The sequence below is a fragment of the Crinia signifera genome, chromosome 7 (assembly GCF_055691185.1).
Source record: "Crinia signifera chromosome 7, ASM5569118v1, whole genome shotgun sequence".
In the NCBI taxonomy this organism is placed as follows: Eukaryota; Metazoa; Chordata; class Amphibia; order Anura; family Myobatrachidae; genus Crinia; species Crinia signifera.
In genome coordinates, this window is record NC_139223.1 from 184,960,157 (window position 1) to 184,980,215 (window position 20,059).

The following is a 20,059-nucleotide window of genomic DNA, read 5'->3' on the forward strand; positions in this document are numbered from 1 at the left end:
TGCAGAAATCAGGCTGAGCAGACAATGGTGGTTATTCTGGTTGATTCGCAGCCTTGCGAGTCCACCAAACCTCTCCTGCCGAATGCCGCCCCCCCCCCTCGTAATGGGTGTTCCCACACACAGGCTGTGAATGGATGTTTAACACTGCGGGGAACACCCACGTCTTTCGATGGTCGCCGACTATTGAAAGATCTGGAAGGTGCACACATATAAATGTGACTTTCAAGTCACCTACATATGCGTGCACACTGGGACGGAAATGGGCAGGCAGTCTGTTAACCATGGGTGCACGCACCCTGTATCTGCACATGCGCAGAAATGCAAACAGATTGAATAACCCCCAATGTCTGACTGTCCAGTCTCATTATTACATATTGTACATAGCACTCAAGGCTGATTGTGTAAAATCCAGATGCATCCTGTAATCAAAGCACTTTTTGTCAGAAACTAGTTGCGTATAGTTCATGTAAAACATCTCCTGTGACAGATAACGGTTAGGAGCGATAATTCAGTAGTGTGTACACTGGGCCTCATTCAGACCTGATCGCAAAGCTGCTTATTTAGCAACTGGACAAAACCATGCTGCACTACAGGCGGGGCATATGTAACAGGTGCAGAGAGAGTTAAGGTGCCCATACACGGTGAGATTTTTCCCATGCGTTTTGTACTTAATCGCATCGGATCATACGCGATCAAATCACATGCGGTTTGCAGTGAGGTGAGGTGCTTTTGAACTGAAACTGCAGTGTAAGAATGAAGCAGCCACTATTTACCCTGCACAGAAACAATCACTCACCCAAATGTAACTCTCTCTGCACAGGTTACATCTGCCCCACCTGCAGTGCAGCATGTGGTTTTGCCCATTTACTAAAAAAAAAAAGCAGTTTTGTGATCAAGTCTGAATTAGGCCCACTGTCTTTGAGCCGTACAGTGATTTATCCGCTTTGTGTACATCCCGCATCCCACACACAAACCTTCTTCTTCCCCAAAAAAGAACACACAAGATATTAGTCCTAGGAAGTATTTATAGAAATGAACTAAAATATCCACAGGTTTGATTTCGTTTACAATACAAAGATAGTGGTAGACAACTTCCATCTGTTTCCTGTCACAAAAATATTCGAAAAGCATTTAAAAAACATTTTTTTAGCACCGTTTAGACGTATGAGGGACCCATGCATTGTACCTTACACCTGAGCGCGTTCCCAGCCACACAAGGCCTACAACTAATATGTGCACAGGTTGAAAGCTGGAACCACCAGAATGCAGCTGTTACAGGGTTCTGTTTCTGGCACAGTATAATCCGAACATAACAGTTACTGAAAGATTGACACTGTTAAGTGCAGCGGCTGCCGCTGTTGGCTGCTGGTGTATTAAATGTGGAGCTTCACAGGCGCACTTACTTTGTATGTGGCATTGGCAGGCTGGTTCCGTCGCTTGGTGGTCCGGGCCTGCAAGCCATAACCTCTGCCATCGGTAACTGCCTGCAGTTTAGGCCGCGCATTATTTAGGGTTACTTGAGCAGAATCTCCTGTAGCGACAACCAGTGACTGGACTAAAACATCTCTCTGTGTGTAATTACTGACGTTTCTATCCCCTGACTGAGGATCATTATCAAGCCATAGGGGGAAATGTATCAAGTTGTGGAGATCAAGTACCAGCCAAACAGTTACTAACTGTCATGTTACAGGCGTGTTTGAAAAATGACAGGTCGGAGTTGGTTGGTACTTTATCTCTCTCTAAATTCTCTAAAGATCTATATACATATAAATGTATAAACGTGCTAATATCCAGTGTATAATAGTGCCTTGTCAATATTCTAAAGCACTGTGGCTTGGCTCTGTGTGATGCAAGAAATATAATAGAATTACAAGGCAAAGAACATGATATACCATGATTTCCCCATATGATCCTCTTGTAGATCCAGCAGTAATCTTGTGTGGCTGTGTCTGCAAGTCAGTATTAAGTTATCCAACACCATGACATTACCATTGCAGGGCACAATTTAAGCTGGCAACACACACACACAGACTTTATCATTCCAACCAGACAACTTGTTTAGCTGGCTGGTCATACGCGGGAGCAAAGGACAGCTGACTATTTGCTCCCGTATATGGGAGAACTGTCATTCAGTCAAGTTGGTTAAATCCGTTTTAATTTAACCAACTTGTATGAACAACCGTTTTTGTGGCATTGGAATCAAACAGATGATTGTCATGTGACCAGCTTTAGACAGTGTCCTCGGTTCATGGTATTACATAGTGTCCTGGTAGTAACAGCAGTGCTGTAAGCCTGTGGGCTGGAATGCAGACCACACATTGCATGGGGTTGGCAGTTAAGCCATATAAACATACATGTAATGTTGTATGTAATATATGTGCTGGTGGCCTTACCTTGGGGATGAGCAGCGCTGTGCATTTCACAGCGCTGCACCCGGGAGTCTGAGGGCGGGCTTAGAAGTAGTCAAGCCAATTGCTGTATCCCTGTAAAGTCAAAAGTTTGATAGAGATAAAGTACCAACCAATCAGCTCCTAACTCTCGGTTGTGTTTGAAAAATAACAAGAGCTGATTGGATAGTACCTGATCTCTCTCCAAACACTTGTTAAAGGTTTATTGTAGCAAGGGATTAGCATATTGTTCTGAGAATTGCATGCTTTTGTTTGTATATCAGGGTAGAAATATCAGTCTTTTAAAATGTATTTATATATGTAACCTTTATATAAAACAGACTAATGGCTGGTTTGCCATCAATGTACATTTTACATTGCCATTTTCCTTTCTGCTTGTGACCGGTATTTGATCGGACTTGAAAGCCTATTGACAGATGACTCTTCTACGCTATTGCGGATCCCCCTAGGGGTACAGCAAGGTACTGCAGCATGAGTTACAGTAGTAAAATAGTTATTGGTACCCAACCAATATCGACCCAAAATATAAAATAATACAAATCGTCTTGGTTTAGGAGTGGTCATAGCTGTGTGCATTGTTGTAAACCTTATTAAGTAGGTTCCTGGTAGGGCTGGGAACGGTCAGGCTTAGGTGTGGACCTTGCTCATCTTTCATTTTATCACATCCGGACATGTAAAGGGTATGAGCAAATACATAACAAAGACTCCTAAACACGTTCATCCTGTATTACCCAGGAGAAGGGTACGGTAGCGAAACATGCCCTCGTCAGTACAGAGAGATCAAGTATAAAGCAGCCACAATGTAGTCAGAACTGTGTATTTACTTAACGGATGTCCACCTAAGATCACCTGGTGGGTACCAAGCGGATGACCTGGAATGAGTCAGTTAGCTGAACCCTGATTACTAAACACTGTATAGATCCCACAACATTTCCATCTTCATGGCTTCTTTTTAAGGCGTATTCTAATGAATATTGTGGTGATCCACTGGTGTTTATCAAGGACAGAACTAGGAAACAGACATTGACAAGAAATTAAAGCAGAGATATGTGTGTCTCTGTAACGTAAAAAGTGGTTAAATATTACAGAATAAAATAAGAGTGTATTTAAAACTGGATGCAAAGAGACCAAGGGTTTGATGCACCCATAACCTCTGCATCCGTCCCACTACTGCCTTGCTCTCATTGACTGGCTTCCTCTTAGGACAACCGGGTTGTCCCCCGTAAAAAAGACCGGACGAAGACAGTACAGCTAGAATCAATATGATCTCAGGTGGATTCTCAAAGCGTTTTTTTTTTTTTGGGAATTGCAGCCTCTTTCCCGATGTGGAACTGAAAGAGATTGTTTTGTTTTGGAGCTGAGGCAGGGATTAGCTCAGTGTATCCAGGGGATATGGCCCCAGGAAGGCTGGGACAGTGTCACTGCACATAAGTGTTCAGGAAAGAGCAGCTTCAGACTCTTTGGTCTCTGGACGCAAGAGATGGAATCTTAGGGGGTCCATGTGCAGCCTCTGCCAATATAAACACCAGCTTTACAGTCTGCTTCTACTTCTGGCCGGTGGACATGAAGCTGTTTTCAATGCACAGGACGATAAAGTTTTTGTTGCAGCTCTGTTGACGCTGCTCCAAGAGCTTCCCACTGGATAGAGATGACGCTTGGCCGGTGACCGCGCTCTCGTCTGTGCGCCAGGTTTCGCAGTAGCTTTCGGTTAGGCGTCTGCCTTTTGTGTCGGATCCGTGCCAGATCATCTTCTGTGGCCTGGGGTGAGACACAAGAGTTAGATGTGACACTAATATTACCCCTTTCAGACAGAAGCCCTGGCTCCAACCAGTGTCCAATCCAGGATACTGAACACCGGTCCGAGCAGGAGTTTCGGATGTACTTGCCCTTTCAGATCGCCATCGGGACCCGAGTTATTGCTGTTCCCAAAGGACAATTGCCCCGGCAATAACCAAAGTTTTCCGCTTGGAGTGAAGGGGTATAATATCACTACCTAAACTCTTCATTTCAAATGTATCTAAACAGATTCAGTTCTACCAACTACAGTACTTGATCCGAGGTCATTAAATGTCAGGCATGATGGGGGCCTATGGCTTATTCACAGTGGTAAGTAATATGCACACAAAACAAATAAAAACAAAGGCACTTTCAGAAACAAAATACATATAAATATATGCAGTCTAATATCCAATAGTCACTTGAACGAGCAACTGAACTATATTACTAACCTATGAGGGGTTTATCAAATTTTGTAAGGAGATAAAGTACCAACCAATCCACTTCAGATTGTCCCTTTACAAGATTTGGGGCAGATGTATTAAGCCTGGTGAAGTGATAAAGTGGAGATAACGTGGAAGGTGATAACGCACCAGCCAATGAACTCCTACCTGTCATTTTTCAAACACAGCTGATTGCACTTTATCACTTCACCTTGCACTTTATCACTTCACCAGGCTTCATACATCTGCTAGTTGGTACTTTATCTTTCTCGAAGATTTGGTAAATCTCCCCTTATCGCTTTCTGCCATCAGACAACTGTTATTGATTGCCTTTTCCCCTATACTTCTGCAAATTTTTCTTGTTACATTGCTCCTCTCTGCCTTGATGTAATAAAGGCTTTGGTGAAAAGAACTCAGAGTTGCTTTTATTAATTTACATTGAATACAAGAGCGCTCTGCATTGTGGGCACAATGGCAGGTGGTGTGCGGTGGTATATTGGGCTGTGCTCAATGTGCAATGCTGGAAAACTCTTTCTTGGGTATATAAAGATCTTGGTAAAGCCAGAAAGTTAAGTCTGTGTATTTACTAAAACTCTGCCCCAAATAAACCAGTTAAAATTGTCTGAATGTTAAAAAAACAAAAAACCTATTTAGGAGAAAAAAGATCATAACTGCACTATTACTACTAGTAATAACCCACACCATTTGGGGACACTTTGCCATGAATGTATTGGATATATGTCAGTTTTTCCTACCAAGTAGAATCAGTTGTAACGTCTTTCCCATCGAATGAGTAGATGCGAGCTCCCGGATTCATCTGTCCCTCGGAACCGGAGAAGAGAGACTCCCAGCTGTCAAACAGTGTTTCATCCTGGAATCAGAGGGACACATATAACATTAGAAGGGTATGAAGAGTTGCACTGGGCACACACTGGTTGATATATCGTTTGTGATATCGATGAACAATAGATCTTGAGTGGATCGGCGGTTGCTCGCATCGGTCCTGCGGCATAAGTCGATCTTGTAGATATGTCCGCATGTCAGGCTGTCCGGGTGGAACACTGACTTGCAGGGACCCCGCACAAAGCTGGCTAGGCAAATTTAAATGCCCACTCATGTCTTGCCCAAAATATCCAGTGGCCAACCGGCAAGTGTTTACACAGACGAGTCCCCATACATCAATACTCAGTACACCAAGCAGTGTGAGTGAGCCACCAGGTCCTGTGCAACTCGGCTAACGTCAGGCCTTTTATTTGCTCTTAGCTGTAACACAGCAAATATAAAATAGCATGCATGGGGAGACTGTGCTGATTAATGTGATATATGACACTTGTATACAGTCACACACACAGTCAATATACATTTGTATTGGAAACTAGCTGCATTGTAGCACAGGCATGTCCAAACTATGGACCTCCAGCTGTAAACCACACATCCCAGCATGCTTTGCCACAGTTTGAGCACTCCCTAATAGCAAATATAAGGCAAAGCATGATGGGACTTGTAGTTTCACAACAGCTGGAGAGCCATAGATTGGACATGCCTGTTGTAGCGCTTCCTGTACAGAATCAGAGACCCATCACAAACAGATATAAAAGCGTCATGTATCAAACTCACTTCCTCATTTAGGGGCCGATTTGTACCTGCCCCGTATTTGTCGATCAGAGTCAGTTTGCCAGGATGGCACTTACCTGTTCACTAGGCTGCAAGTATATGGTCTGAATCAGGCTCTTAATCTGCACAGAATAATCCACTACATGGGGGGGGGAATTCAACTGAAGGCGGGAAATTTGAAAACCCAGCAGCACTTATTTTTCCCACAGCGGTGGGTTATTCCCATTCAACTATTGACTAAAAACATGATTTCAACAGAAATTCACTGCGTCTTGTTTTAACTTACCCCCCTAGCAAGGCTGCTGATTAAGCAGCCTGCTGGGAGATGTAGTTCTCCCAACATGCTGGTACTACTGTGTTGCATTTGACTGTTACCTCTGATACACCTTTCCTACAGCACGGCCACACATTGGATAAATGCAGCACTGAGTATTCAGGTTGTGTGCCTGCAGTGTGTCCATCTTGCAACAAGGTCCATATTTACCTCATGCAAATGCATTTAAGTACAACCCTATATCATGGCTTTGATGGGTTTATTCCTAATAAAGATTAGTGGTATAATAATAGACATGACTGCTATTACTGACGCAGTAAGCACACCCCAGTTTCTGCAGTCTGAAGCATATAGACTCACCCTGAGATTGACAATAGGCACCGAAATCCTGTCAGCTTTCCGGACAATGCTGTACAGGTCCTGCAGGCGGGAGGACAGGAACGCTCTGAATGTCCCTTGAAGTCCCGCTTTCCGAGCCTGCTCAAAGCACTGGAAATCCACCCCGCGGATGGATCGCATGCTGCCGCTCAAGGGACCGTTCAAAGCCACCAGGTGCAACTGCAACAGGAAAAAAGTTGTTTAATAAAGCCAACAGGGAAACCTGACAAACCCGGTTGTACGCAGCTCCTGTGCTCACCGCGGCCTGGTATTCCTGGTGTGTGTGTACTGGAGTATTTCTCTCTGGTTCCGCGGGTCTGGGGAATGCTGGAGCGTTCTCATCTGCAGATTGATAGGACCCAGAGTCTCTGTTGGAGGAAGGATACTGAACCACAGGCGGCTGTTCCACAGCTACTTCATTACCCTGCAGAGGAGAAATCCCAGTCACTGACCAATCACAGATTAGGTCAATGGTGTCAAACTCATGGCCCTCTAGCTGTTGTGGAACTACCATCCCAGCATGCTCTGCCACAGTTTTAGCAATCCATTACATAAAATCTGTGGCAGGGCATGCTGGGACATGTAGTTCCACAACAGCTGGAGGGTCATGAGTTTGACACCACTGGATTAGGTGCACACAGTGCTAGAAATGTAAGGGTTTTTTATAAATTATCACACTGATACCAGACAGATCGCCATCTTTGTGCCCACATTTAATGTCGTAATGGGCCCATACACCTGTGGTGTATTGGGTAAATCCCATGATCCCCTGATGGTTGTGTCGGGGGATCATGGATATTAAACATGTAGGGATCATGGGGAGTTTTTTTTCCCCAATCCACCGACTGATCGTGATCATTGATGGTCGCCAATTGGCGCACCCGGTAGGCAGATTGTGGCTTCCAAGGGTTTCCGCTGGTGTATGGGCTCCTTTACTCTCCTAAAGGGGCCCACATAACTGTGCTAATAATCCCCCACCTGCCGACATTGGCATTCCATCGACAAGAGGCGCCATTTGATGTCCAGCGATGATCGGCGAGCCGTCAGGGGATCGGAGAAATTGAGCATGTTAAAAAGTCCTGATTCTGCAAGTCTTCCCGGGATCTGGATTTTTACACATGTATATATTCGCCGATTCCCCAATGTGACCATCAGCAGATTGCCTGAATTCACCACTGGTGTATGGGCCCATTAAATGACTCCGTCCTAAAAAAAATTCCCAGCAAGCGATGCTGGTTTCCAGTACATATTTATGGATATATTAGCTGTTTCTAGACAGCTGCATGTTCAAATGCGTATCTAACAAATGAACAGACACTTGAATTGAAAAAAGAAAAAATGCCACCCACACAACAATGCATTGACTTACCTGGCCAGCGCCATTCAGTGCCGCATAATCTCCAAGCTGGCAAAACACAAAAGCACAATTTCAAAACACAAGTTAGACACCTAGAATTTGACGGCAGATAAGAACCATTCGGTCTTAGAGTTAGGGCAGTGGCTGCCAAATGTATATAAATACTGGCGCACAACAGTATTGTCATTTTTTTTTTCACAGCGCCCCTCCACCAAAAGTTTGTTAATGAGATGTAATGCAAAAAATAATAAACTAAGTAAATTGTGTTTATATGACACTCTTAGGTTCAGTTATGTTGTGGGGGACGTGATTTGCTTCTGTTAGTTTATGATTGGGAGCCAAAAGCACTGGTTTTACCTATTACAATCAGTGGCGTAATAATGGGTGAAGTGAGCGCGAAGCACACGTGCCCCCGAATCCGAATTTTTTTTGACCCAACATGTGCCACTCCGGCTTGTTGGGATAATAGAACAGTGTGTCCAGCGCAGCAAGGAACCGTGCCCGAAGCAGGGGACGCGATACACTTAGACTATGTCGACATTCGGGACCAAAAACAGTGAGAAGCTTATGTCGTCCTTCTCATTGTCGACCTAATACTTGTGTCGACTTTAGCCATGTTAGAAATATTGCACTGTTTCCCCTGTGAATTTATTACAGCTCTATTCGGGTTTTAATATTTATAGGAATTTAATGTTTTTATGTTGATTATAATACAAAACATAATTAACATTTACAATTAACCGGCTCACAATCACAGCTCTATTTCTATGGTATTTGTGCTGTTTGTAGAATTGCTTAGTGTGGTCTTTGTGTGATATTATAGCGCCAAATTGCATTGTTAGTGGTTTTATTGTTTACCTGACTTTGGGATTGTTCAATGAACCGTAACTGCCGATAAAACTTATTTAATATATTCTAGTTGTTTTTCTAATATGAGCTGATGGTTCTCAGAAGTTGACCACTCACAAGAATTTTCCGGAATCCGTCTCTCACTCGTACGTAAAGCTCGGCCTGTTCCAGCACCAGCACGATGGTCCCTTCCTGCATAGTGTGACCCAAGCGGAGCATGGTTTGATACGTCTGCAGCACAGTAGCCTAAGAGGGAAGGGGGGAGTTATACGTTTTAAATGGACTTTAAGGATTATTAAACCAATTACTCGATTAGGTGATTTTTAATTAACAATAGCTACCCCCTTTTCATACATCTCACAAAAGTCATTTTTAGGAGACACTCCTGTAACGAACAGCCCACAAAGGACCAGTGGACTTAAAATCTACACTACCATTCGATATATTCCAAATATTAAAATGTTAACGTGTGCGTAATATAAATATAAGGCACAGTGAGCAACATATGGTTCTCTACAACAAGTACCAGCATACCCTGTAGTCACATAACAGTTAAGACAGCTACAGACTGCCTGGCTCTGCAATACGAGGATGAACAGTAATAACTATACAGGCAGACCTGTGACTCCATAACAACCCACAATGGCTTCATATCCAGCACATGAATTCATGTCTTTGTCTTACCGTAGAAGATCCGCCTGCACCTCCTGGGATTCCCGGTGGCCCTGGAGGTCCCGGTGGTCCTGGAATGCTCACAGCTATGGAATGATGGATTAATAATGGTTATTACTCCTGTTCCAATAGATATCACTCAGATAAGAACACAGTCAGCAATGTTATAGTAGGACTGATGCATTATTATGTTGCTGATCATCGTTACCTAGTAGATTCTACTAACCTGGTCTATTTGGTCCGGGATATGATGGCCCAGGAGGTCCTGGAGGACCAGCAGGGCCTGGTTGTCCCGGTCTTCCTTCATTTCCATAGCCGGGGGCCCCTGGAGGGCCACGTGGACCTGGTGGGCCTGGGATGCTCTCTCCTTTAAGTCCCTAGACACAAAGATGTAATGTCATGAATGGGATCGGACTTGCATACATAATAAACGAATGAAGCGAGGAATAATGTGAATAAGATATATGGGCATAAGACAAATAACATTGAGGAAGAGCCACCAAGCGTAACCTCATGCCCCAATGTTGTGCTTCCTACCCAGGCTGTACCACCAGTGTTCTGTCCTACCACCATCCACATCGAACACAAGACAACACGAACACTTTGACCCTCACTCCCATATCAGCAGCTGTGTTGGTCGGTTCTCAGGCAGAACAGGGAACTAAGTAGAAACTTGTACATGTGTAACATACTGTATGACCAAAAGGTATGGTTCACTTACTGGCAAACCTGGATATCCAGGATTACCCGGAGGCCCTGGAATTCCTGGCCCATATCCTCCACCACCAGATTCTCCTTTTTCTCCCTTCTCTCCCTAATGGAAGAAAATACTACAGTCAGAACATAATGGAACGGTCGTGGGAAACATTCAAAAAGTCTCTTTAATTAACATTAAATTATATTCTACTGTAAATAATCATTATTTAAAGATTAATTCACTAAGGGTTCATGAAGTTACATCGTATAGATCTAGCTATGCACTGGAACGCTCATTCCCAACACTCACCCTTCCCAAGGAGCTCAGATCATACGGGAAGGACCCTGAAATAGATTAAAACACGGTTAATGTAAAGTGGCCTTCAATGCGCACTTACAGCCTAATACAGATCTACATACAACTCTGCTAAACATTCTGAGGGGAATTTACTAAGATGGGAATTAGACTTCACATGTGATGTTGTTATGGGCAACCAATCAGAATCTACATCTTGTTTCTTTAGCACCCTCTAGAAGATAGTAGACAGGATCTGATTGGTTGCCCACAGCAACATCACATGTGAAGTCTAATTCACATCTTACTATGTCCCCCTCTGTCTGCTGTCAGAAATGGAATCGGCCTGTATTCTGTGTCATGTGATCTAGCCACCAGCCCTTTATATTTCTTAGAACTGCTGTCACACTGGTTCGACCCAGCTTTACGTGGGTTTTGGAGCACGGGTTGGTTTCCAGTCCCTGCTCAGTACCCCCTTTCAGACAGAAGATTAAATTGTCGGGTCAAGCATTTGCACCTGGTCATTTGACGGATAAAACCGGACCCTTTTTCGGTGCGAAAAGGTCAACCTGGGTCACAGTTCCCAGGACTAACACAGAAAGGGACCTGGGATTACCAGGCTTTTCTGTGCCTGAGCAGAGTATTATTGTCACATACTGTACACCTACCCTTGTTAGACACAAGAGGTATAAGTGAAATAGGGATCCCGCCAGCACACTCTAGATGCACACAGTGCAACCTATTTTGATTCCTCATTCACGCAGCACCTGCTATGCAATTCAGAGATGTTTAACGTGCCACACCATATAGAAAACATGACCCGTGTGGAGTCCTGAGGGGCAGATTTATGAAGCCGGGTGAAGTGATAAAGTTGCCAGTGATAATGCAGCAGTCAATCAGCTCCTAACTATGAAGTTACAGGCTAGGGTTGAAAAATTGCAGTTAGGGGGCCAAATTCTCTAAGCTTCAAAAGTGATAAAATGGAGAGTGATAAATAGCCAGCCAATCAGCCCCTACCTGCCATTTCACAGACTGTGTTTGAAAAATGTCAGACAGGAGCTGATTGGCTGGCTGTTTATCACTCTCCATTTTATCACTTTTGAAGCTTAGAGAATCTGGCCCAGGAGCTAATTGGCTGCTGGGTTATCACTGGCAACTTTATCACTTCACCAGGCTTGATAAATCTGCTCCTGAGTTTGAGAACCTGTGGTGTTAAAGGGTTACGGTATAAATGGTGGACAATGTCTACGTCAACAGCCCACTAGGTCGACACCTTGAAATGTTCAGCATACCCAAGGTCGACATTGACAAAAAACCAACACAAGCTTATGGTCAACATAGACATGGTTGACATGAATAAGGTCGACATGCGGTTTTCACGTTTTTGTTGTGCATGTCGACATGGACACTGTATAAGTGTAACCGCTGCACCCCCCGCGCTTCAGGCTCGGTGCCTCTCTGCGCACGGCACACTATTATATTCCCGCTCTATGCCAATTAGATAGTAAAGTATGAAAAAACTTTTTTTTTAAAGTGAAAAACTCACGTAGATTTTTTGTCAACCATTAGTGGTCGACCTACACATTGTCTACCCAATGACCGCATAACGTTTGATCAGTGCGCTGTAAATTGATTATTATGCCTCCTATTCTTGTTAAACCCAGCTTCCAGTTCTCACAATAAGACAATAGCATTATTCTAAATAGCTGTTTGTGTGAGCTACAGATCCTGTGACTCTGGTCACATGACAGCATTCAGAGCCAGCGGGTCATGTCAACAGTACGTTCCACTAGTCTGATGACATCGCAGGAGTCTTCTCAGAAGCGGTGAGCACCTAGCACTGCAGTATGTGAGATCCTCACACTGATAACTCATCAGCGTTTATATTCATTAGATAGGACGACATCATACAGAGATAGTAATTATGGGATTTATGCTGCTGTGACATTTGGTTACAGTAACATATATTTATATGTTGTCAGCTTAATGTTTAGTCATAATTCCAGTACCTACACTATTTGGTGGGATTGTATTGGTTCATTGACCCTGAAAGGGGTGCGGCCTCACTATAAATTGGACAAGGTTTGGGCAGATCTTGGCGCCTTGTGAAAGGGGCTCATTCATTTTACAAAGTTACTTTTTCAATATATATCCATCCCTTTCTTAGCTTTGTGGGCCATTTTTGTGTTTTTTTTTACCTGGCGGTCCAGCTGGGCCAACATCTCCTTGGTCGCCTTTTGGACCGGGAAATCCTCTCTCGCCTTTTGCACCTATAAATGGTGAAAGCAAAATATCCTGTTCTAGTGTAGATCATATAATCAAGGAATCTAAAATCTCGCCTTAATAATCCACCAAAGGTTCATTTATCAAAACCACCCACAGGGCCCATTACCTGGAAATCCTTGTGGCCCGATAGCACTTGGTTCCTGGTATTGCTGGAAAAGATTAAAGTGATTCTATTACAAGCCAAGTGAATGGATTTATACACTTCCAAATAAAAGGTTTGTGCCCGATTGAACACCTAGGGGTGTAATTAGCGAAATAGCGCAACATGCCCAAATTAGAAGTTTCATTTCATTTTCTAAACTGCCCTAGGAACGGACGGTTACAATCTGATGAGCTGCTTTGTATCACAACACATCTGTGCACACCTCGCTATTTTACTACATGATTATGTGCTATTATTGTAGATACTGTTGGGTACAAATGCGATCAACAGGTTTACATCCTATATTTTCACAGCAGACCTGTTTCCACGTAAGTTAAATGCAAGGTACTGATTTAGTATTACCAATAGCAGCTTGACTTTAAATGGGCCATACATACAGGTATGTACCTTAGTTTGCCCGCTGCTCCATCTCCCCCTCTTGTCCCGCCACTTTGACCCGCCCCTCTCCATATCCCACCCCCTTCTATTACGCTCCTCCCCCCACCACACACACTAATACACTCCATCCTGATTATACTCTTTAAGATCCGTCCCATTGTACTAAAAGTAGGGACCACACACACTGAAGAAGCGCCACACTGCCCCGACTCCCCCCTGCACATGCATATTGGAGATGGGACGGTCCATAAGATATTATGACACAGGTAAATGCATGAATACTGAAGTTGGTGGGGAGTTGAAAGCCAGTCCTGTTTTGCCTGCAGCTAGTGCACACTGATAATGGTGATCTATGAAATCAATCAAGGCGCACACCCTGCATCAGTCCCAAACCGCTTAGACCAGGTGGAGACTATCACACAGGCCTAGAGACAGAGGTGTGAAATAAAGTATTGCTTTCTCATGTTCCGTGTATCTAATTCACAGTGCACAGTAAGTCATGTACAATGATCACGCATTGATCTCGAGGGCTAGGGTTGGCTACCACTGGTCTAGATAGTAACAAAAGTATATACATGTTCTTGAAGGATACTTACTGTGTTTCCTGGTGGTCCAGGTGGGCCAGGAGGACCTGGTGGTCCCTAAACAAAAGACAAATTGGAAAAGCGGTTGTAAGAAACCTCCAGCGGTGCAGTAACAGATCAGAAATGTCAGGTAGGTGATTATGTGGAGAACTCTCACTGACGTCCTGTGCTGTAGTTATTGTACAATATACAGAGATAATGTATACTGCTGCATTAAGCTGGAAGCTCTGAGTTCCGTACCACGCACAGCACAGCATAGCATAGAGAGTCCTCTTATGGTCCTTATTATTGAACTTGAGAGTTTTTCAATGTAACAATCACATTGCTGAAATAAAACTCACCCTGACTCCGAAGCCGCCGGAATCTGATGGATCTCCTTTCTCTCCCTTCAGTCCGTTCATACCAGGCCGACCCTAGGAAGACAATGTAGGAGATGGTCTCAGTATGTATCCTGTGTTATACTGTAGAGGGGCTGGAACCGCAAGGACATAGCTCCCAGAACACGTAGCAAATATCGGGCCAGATGTAATAAGCCTGGTGAAGAGATAACATGGAAATAAAGTGGAAGGTGATAATGCACCAGCCAATCAACTCCTAACTGTCATTTTTCAAACCGAGCTGATTAGCTGGTGCGTTAACACCATCTATTTCATCTCTTCACCAGGCTTAATACATGGACAGAGGGTGTGTGAGCTCTGGACAAAGATATGGTACCCCTGATGGGATATGTGCACATGTTACTGCAGAATTCCACCATTATAACATTATCCACATATTAACCAGCAATGTAGTAATAGGAAAAGAATGCTAACATGGTATACACATTAGCAGGCAGAAACACTCCAATGTTAACGAGTCGGTTCCTTGGTCCGGAAATGCTAAGTACTCCTTGTTGGAAATGGAAAATAATTTGTCTTTCTTCATCTTAAGGGGCTGAGGCAGCCCCTGTTACATTAATTACCCACAAACGCAGGTAGACAGATGGCAGAACGGTAGTATGATAAAGGACGGCTAAAACAGTGGGTGTTGTAAGTGGGAAAAAACGTAGGGATGAGGTTACATGGCTAACAGAAAGCATGGATGGGAAAGACATGGAATCTATGCAGATAGATGATTGGCTGTACAAAGGGGATCGGCATTCAGGTGAAAGGTTAGGGTTCAATGCGGCCGGCGAGGGAGTTAAACGGCGGGGATCGGGTTCAAGCCCTGTGCCGGCCGTTCACCCTATTCTACGTTCCGGGAGAATCCTCACTGTCAGAGGACAGCGAGGATTCCCCCAAACAGTGAGGCTGGTGGCTAATGCAGAGAGCCCGCTGCATTTAGCCGCGAGCCTCGTTGTTATAGTGGCCGCACAAGCCGTTTCCGCGTCACCACAAAAATCTAGCGACAGGGTAACTGTGTGTGTAATACCCTGCTAAGTGATGTATTACTTGTGACTCTGAAGTGTGGTACAACGCATTTGATTACAAGGATGATCTTTCCCAGCAGTCTTTGCAGCTGCACAAAAGGTCAGGAGCATGTCAGATGACCAGTGGCGGTTGGTGATGGTTGGGGAGGACAGTGAGGATGGAGAAAAAAAGGAGCTGCGCTGCTGAGGTGCTGACTGACAAAATGGCTGTGTCAGCATTACATCATGATAGTGACTAGGACTCCTCTGTGAGAGGTGTGGAGGAGATGTCAGGAGGCTGGATGATTGTGCCCAGGATAAGACTGAACAAGACCCAGCAGTAGGAAGGTACTGGGAGAAAGTGTATTAGAGAGCACCAGAGGAAGGTGACAGTGGCCCAATATACTGTCTCCAAGATGACAGCCTGTGGTTAAGAAAGCTGACTTTAGTGAAAGATATTATTATAGTGCAGAAATACTCAGGAGCATCCAGAACTTTATTGCTGATAAAACCTAATGGAAGGTATCTTTATACATGCGGTGAGACATCACACAGACACTGTGCCATTGTCAGGCAAGATCCACTAAGATACCACTTCAGTGATAGTCTCTGCACAATTACAGCTAATTATAAATGAAAAGTAGAATAAACAGACTAAAACAACGCAAGTTGGAGACTTTTGGAGACAAATACAATTGGACAGTACATTACAATATTGCTGAGTATTCTAGCCAGTCTTCTAAGAATTAACAAGGATTTTAATGAATTATCTTCACAAGGGACCAGCACCAGACAAGGGAGAACAGTAACGTCTCTTAGCCAATGGATTTTAGCCATATATTAATTTACCAAATGCAACAGCATTGAAAGGAGTGATCTGTGCATCATTTAAGACTGGCCAGTGAAGATTCACAGGACTAGACTTTGGGGCATAGTATATAAATTTGATGAACGATAGTTATATATGTTATGTATATTTGCAGTTGTTTTTTTTTTTGCAAGATGTTGCTTATTTTCTATTCCTAGCAAAAGGTTTCTCAATTTCAGTTGTATCCTTACTATAGTAATGTAATTTTTTTAGCAACATTAGTAATTTGTTATGTAACATATTGTAAGAGAAAGACCGATTACTTTCAAGTACAGTCATTTGCTTAAAGTGTATCTTACATCAAGTCATACTTTACTGTTAGTTCCAGTGTAATAAAATAGACTACATTTTTTATTATCGGTCATATACTTTTGGGAACCACTGGCCTCTCTGCTTGGGTAGGGGAAATCCATAACCGAACAGAACAGGGGAGCAATCCACACCTCTTGATACGCTAACGATACATACAGGTGTTACATGTGTACAGGGGGTCAGTTGAATACTGAGCGTGCGAGCTGTGACAGTGAGCAGGCAGCACTGCTCGCTGTCACAGCTCGCAGAAATCATTGAATATACCCCACAGAGGGAAAACAGAAATGCACAGCAGCTAAAAGCCACAGAAAGTCCCTTTTCCCATATAATATACTCACAGATCGTCCCGGGAAGCCGATTTCTCCTTTCTGTCCAGCTGTGCCCTGGTGACACAAGGTGACAATAGGTTACAGCTCTGGTCTGAGCATATTCCTTCCTGACCGCTGCTAGTCATACTGTCCCATCATACTCACCAAAGGTCCAATGGGTCCAACAGGGCCTCTTGGTCCAGTCTCACCCTGCCATAAACAGAAACCATTGCAGGTCATTGTGTTGCTATAGGTTACATAGATACCATAACTCAGTAGTTACTAAAAAGGTAAAACAATAGGATTATATACTCTGATTAGTATCTCCCATTAAGGTAGACAGGAGGAGTTAGTTTGTGAGAGATTCCCACCTGGCAGTGTGAAGCTGGCCATATACTACTGATATCTCTCACAGTGTGCCCAGCCAATCACCCGCGAGCCGCTTGTGACCTTCCTGGACAGCAGTGAAATCGGCCCAAATCGAAGTTAATGTATGGGGGGCCTTAAGCCTTGGCTACGAAATAAAGTGTCTTGTTGGGTATATACTGTATGGGCAAACTACTTGCAGTATTTCCCATTAGGAAAGTCTATGTCAATAGGATTTGTAAGTATATTTATTTTTGTGCATTACACGTTCTACTCTCCTGGGGGAGTGATACTATTGATCAACTGTTTGAGATTATGTAAAAATAAAACAATTTATAAACACCCAGGAGCCTTTGTGTGGTCCCAGTACAGGGAATGAGGTCCGCTATCCGCACTCAGAGGTCTGGCTTATATAAAGAGACTATTTTCTCAATGTCATGTGACGGTTCCCCAGCTTACTCGCTCCAGAAATAATGTCACAGCTGTCCAGTGACATCTACAGCACAGAACACAATGATGACTTCTTTATAAGAAAGTTGCCGACCATCTCTCTTCAGGAATATACCAGGATACTGCACCCCTAATAATACGCCAGGATACTGCACCCCCACCAATATGCCAGGATACTGCACCCCAGCAATACGCCAGGATACTGCACCCCCAGCAATACGCCAGGATACTGCACCCCAGCAATACGCCAGGATACTGCGCCCCAGTATTGGGCCAGGATACTGCGCCCCAGTAATACGCCAGGATACTGCACCCCAGCAATACGCCAGGATACTGCACCCCAGCAATACGCCAGGATACTGCACCCCAGCAATACGCCAGGATACTGCACCCCCAGCAATACGCCAGGATACTGCACCCCCAGCAATACGCCAGGATACTGCACCCCCAGCAATACGCCAGGATACTGCACCCCAGTAATACGTCAGGATACTGCACCCCAGCAATACGCCAGGATACTGCACCCCCAGCAATACGCCAGGATACTGCACCCCAGTAATACGTCAGGATACTGCACCCCAGCAATACGCCAGGATACTGCACCCCAGCAATACGCCAGGATACTGCACCCCAGCAATACGCCAGGATACTGCACCCCCAGCAATACGCCAGGATACTGCATCCCCACCAATATGCCAGGATACTGCACCCCAGCAATACGCCAGGATACTGCACCCCAGCAATGCACCAGGATACTGCACCCCCAGCAATACGCCAGGATACTGCACCCCCAGCAATACGCCAGGATACTGCACCCCCAGCAATACGCCAGGATACTGCACCCCCAGCAATACGCCAGGATACTGCACCCCCAGCAATACGCCAGGATACTGCACCCCAGCAATACGCCAGGATACTGCACCCCCAGCAATACGCCAGGATACTGCACCCCCAGCAATACGCCAGGATACTGCACCCCCAGCAATACGCCAGGATACTGCACCCCCAGCAATACGCCAGGATACTGCACCCCCAGCGATACACCAGGATACTGCGCCCCCAGCGATACGCCAGGATACTGCACCCCAGCAATACGCCAGGATACTGCGCCCCCAGCAATACGCCAGGATACTGCGCCCCCAGCAATACGCCAGGATACTGCGCCCCCAGCAATACGCCAGGATACTGCACCTCAGCAATACGCCAGGATACTGCACCCCCAGCAATACGCCAGGATACTGCACCCCAGCAATACGCCAGGATACTGCACCCCCAGCAATACGCCAGGATACTGCACCCCAGCAATACACCAGGATACAGCACCCCAGTATTGGGCCAGGATACTGCACCCCCAGTAATACACCAGGATGCACCCCCAGTAATACACCAGGATACTGCACCCCAGCAATACACCAGGATACTGCACCCCCAGCAATACGCCAGGATACTGCACCCCCAGCAATACGCCAGGATACTGCACCCCAGCAATACACCAGGATACTGCACCCCCAGCAATACGCCAGGATACTGCACCCCAGCAATACGCCAGGATACTGCACCCCAGCAATACGCCAGGATACTGCACCCCAGCAATACGCCAGGATACTGCACCCCCAGCAATACGCCAGGATACTGCACCCCAGCAATACACCAGGATACTGCACCCCCAGCAATACGCCAGGATACTGCACCCCAGCAATACACCAGGATACTGCACCCCAGCAATACACCAGGATACTGCACCCCCAGTAATACACCAGGATGCACCCCCAGTAATACACCAGGATGCACCCCCAGTAATACACCAGGATACTGCACCCCCAGCAATACGCCAGGATACTGCACCCCCAGCAATACGCCAGGATACTGCACCCCAGCAATACGCCAGGATACTGCACCCCAGCAATACACCAGGATACTGCACCCCCAGCAATACGCCAGGATACTGCACCCCAGCAATACGCCAGGATACTGCACCCCAGCAATACGCCAGGATACTGCACCCCCAGCAATACGCCAGGATACTGCACCCCAGCAATACGCCAGGATACTGCACCCCCAGCAATACGCCAGGATACTGCACCCCAGCAATACGCCAGGATACTGCACCCCCAGCAATACGCCAGGATACTGCACCCCAGCAATACGCCAGGATACTGCACCCCCAGCAATACGTCAGGATACTGCACCCCCAG

The 20,059-nt window shown here is 45.2% G+C and overlaps 1 protein-coding gene across 4 annotated transcripts in view; it reads right to left on the bottom strand.

Moving 5' to 3' along the window:
- Nucleotides 1-1,007: 1,007 nt before the first annotated feature.
- The window catches only part of COL18A1 (collagen type XVIII alpha 1 chain), a 145,729-nt gene continuing 126,677 nt past the window's right edge, over nucleotides 1,008-20,059 (bottom strand). For all 4 annotated transcript variants that reach the window (XM_083154666.1, XM_083154665.1, XM_083154664.1 and 1 more), the window contains 16 exons: nucleotides 17,214-17,258; nucleotides 17,079-17,123; nucleotides 14,515-14,586; nucleotides 14,186-14,230; nucleotides 13,155-13,197; nucleotides 12,961-13,032; nucleotides 10,778-10,812; nucleotides 10,493-10,585; nucleotides 9,998-10,148; nucleotides 9,784-9,857; nucleotides 9,217-9,345; nucleotides 8,263-8,298; nucleotides 7,153-7,317; nucleotides 6,876-7,073; nucleotides 5,383-5,498; nucleotides 1,008-4,166 (listed from right to left, as the gene is read on the bottom strand). In XM_083154666.1, coding sequence (XP_083010792.1) covers nucleotides 3,953-4,166; nucleotides 5,383-5,498; nucleotides 6,876-7,073; nucleotides 7,153-7,317; nucleotides 8,263-8,298; nucleotides 9,217-9,345; nucleotides 9,784-9,857; nucleotides 9,998-10,148; nucleotides 10,493-10,585; nucleotides 10,778-10,812; nucleotides 12,961-13,032; nucleotides 13,155-13,197; nucleotides 14,186-14,230; nucleotides 14,515-14,586; nucleotides 17,079-17,123; nucleotides 17,214-17,258 — 1,533 coding nt within the window. In that variant the 3' untranslated portion in view covers nucleotides 1,008-3,952. The remainder of the gene's footprint in view (nucleotides 4,167-5,382; nucleotides 5,499-6,875; nucleotides 7,074-7,152; nucleotides 7,318-8,262; nucleotides 8,299-9,216; nucleotides 9,346-9,783; nucleotides 9,858-9,997; nucleotides 10,149-10,492; nucleotides 10,586-10,777; nucleotides 10,813-12,960; nucleotides 13,033-13,154; nucleotides 13,198-14,185; nucleotides 14,231-14,514; nucleotides 14,587-17,078; nucleotides 17,124-17,213; nucleotides 17,259-20,059) is intronic.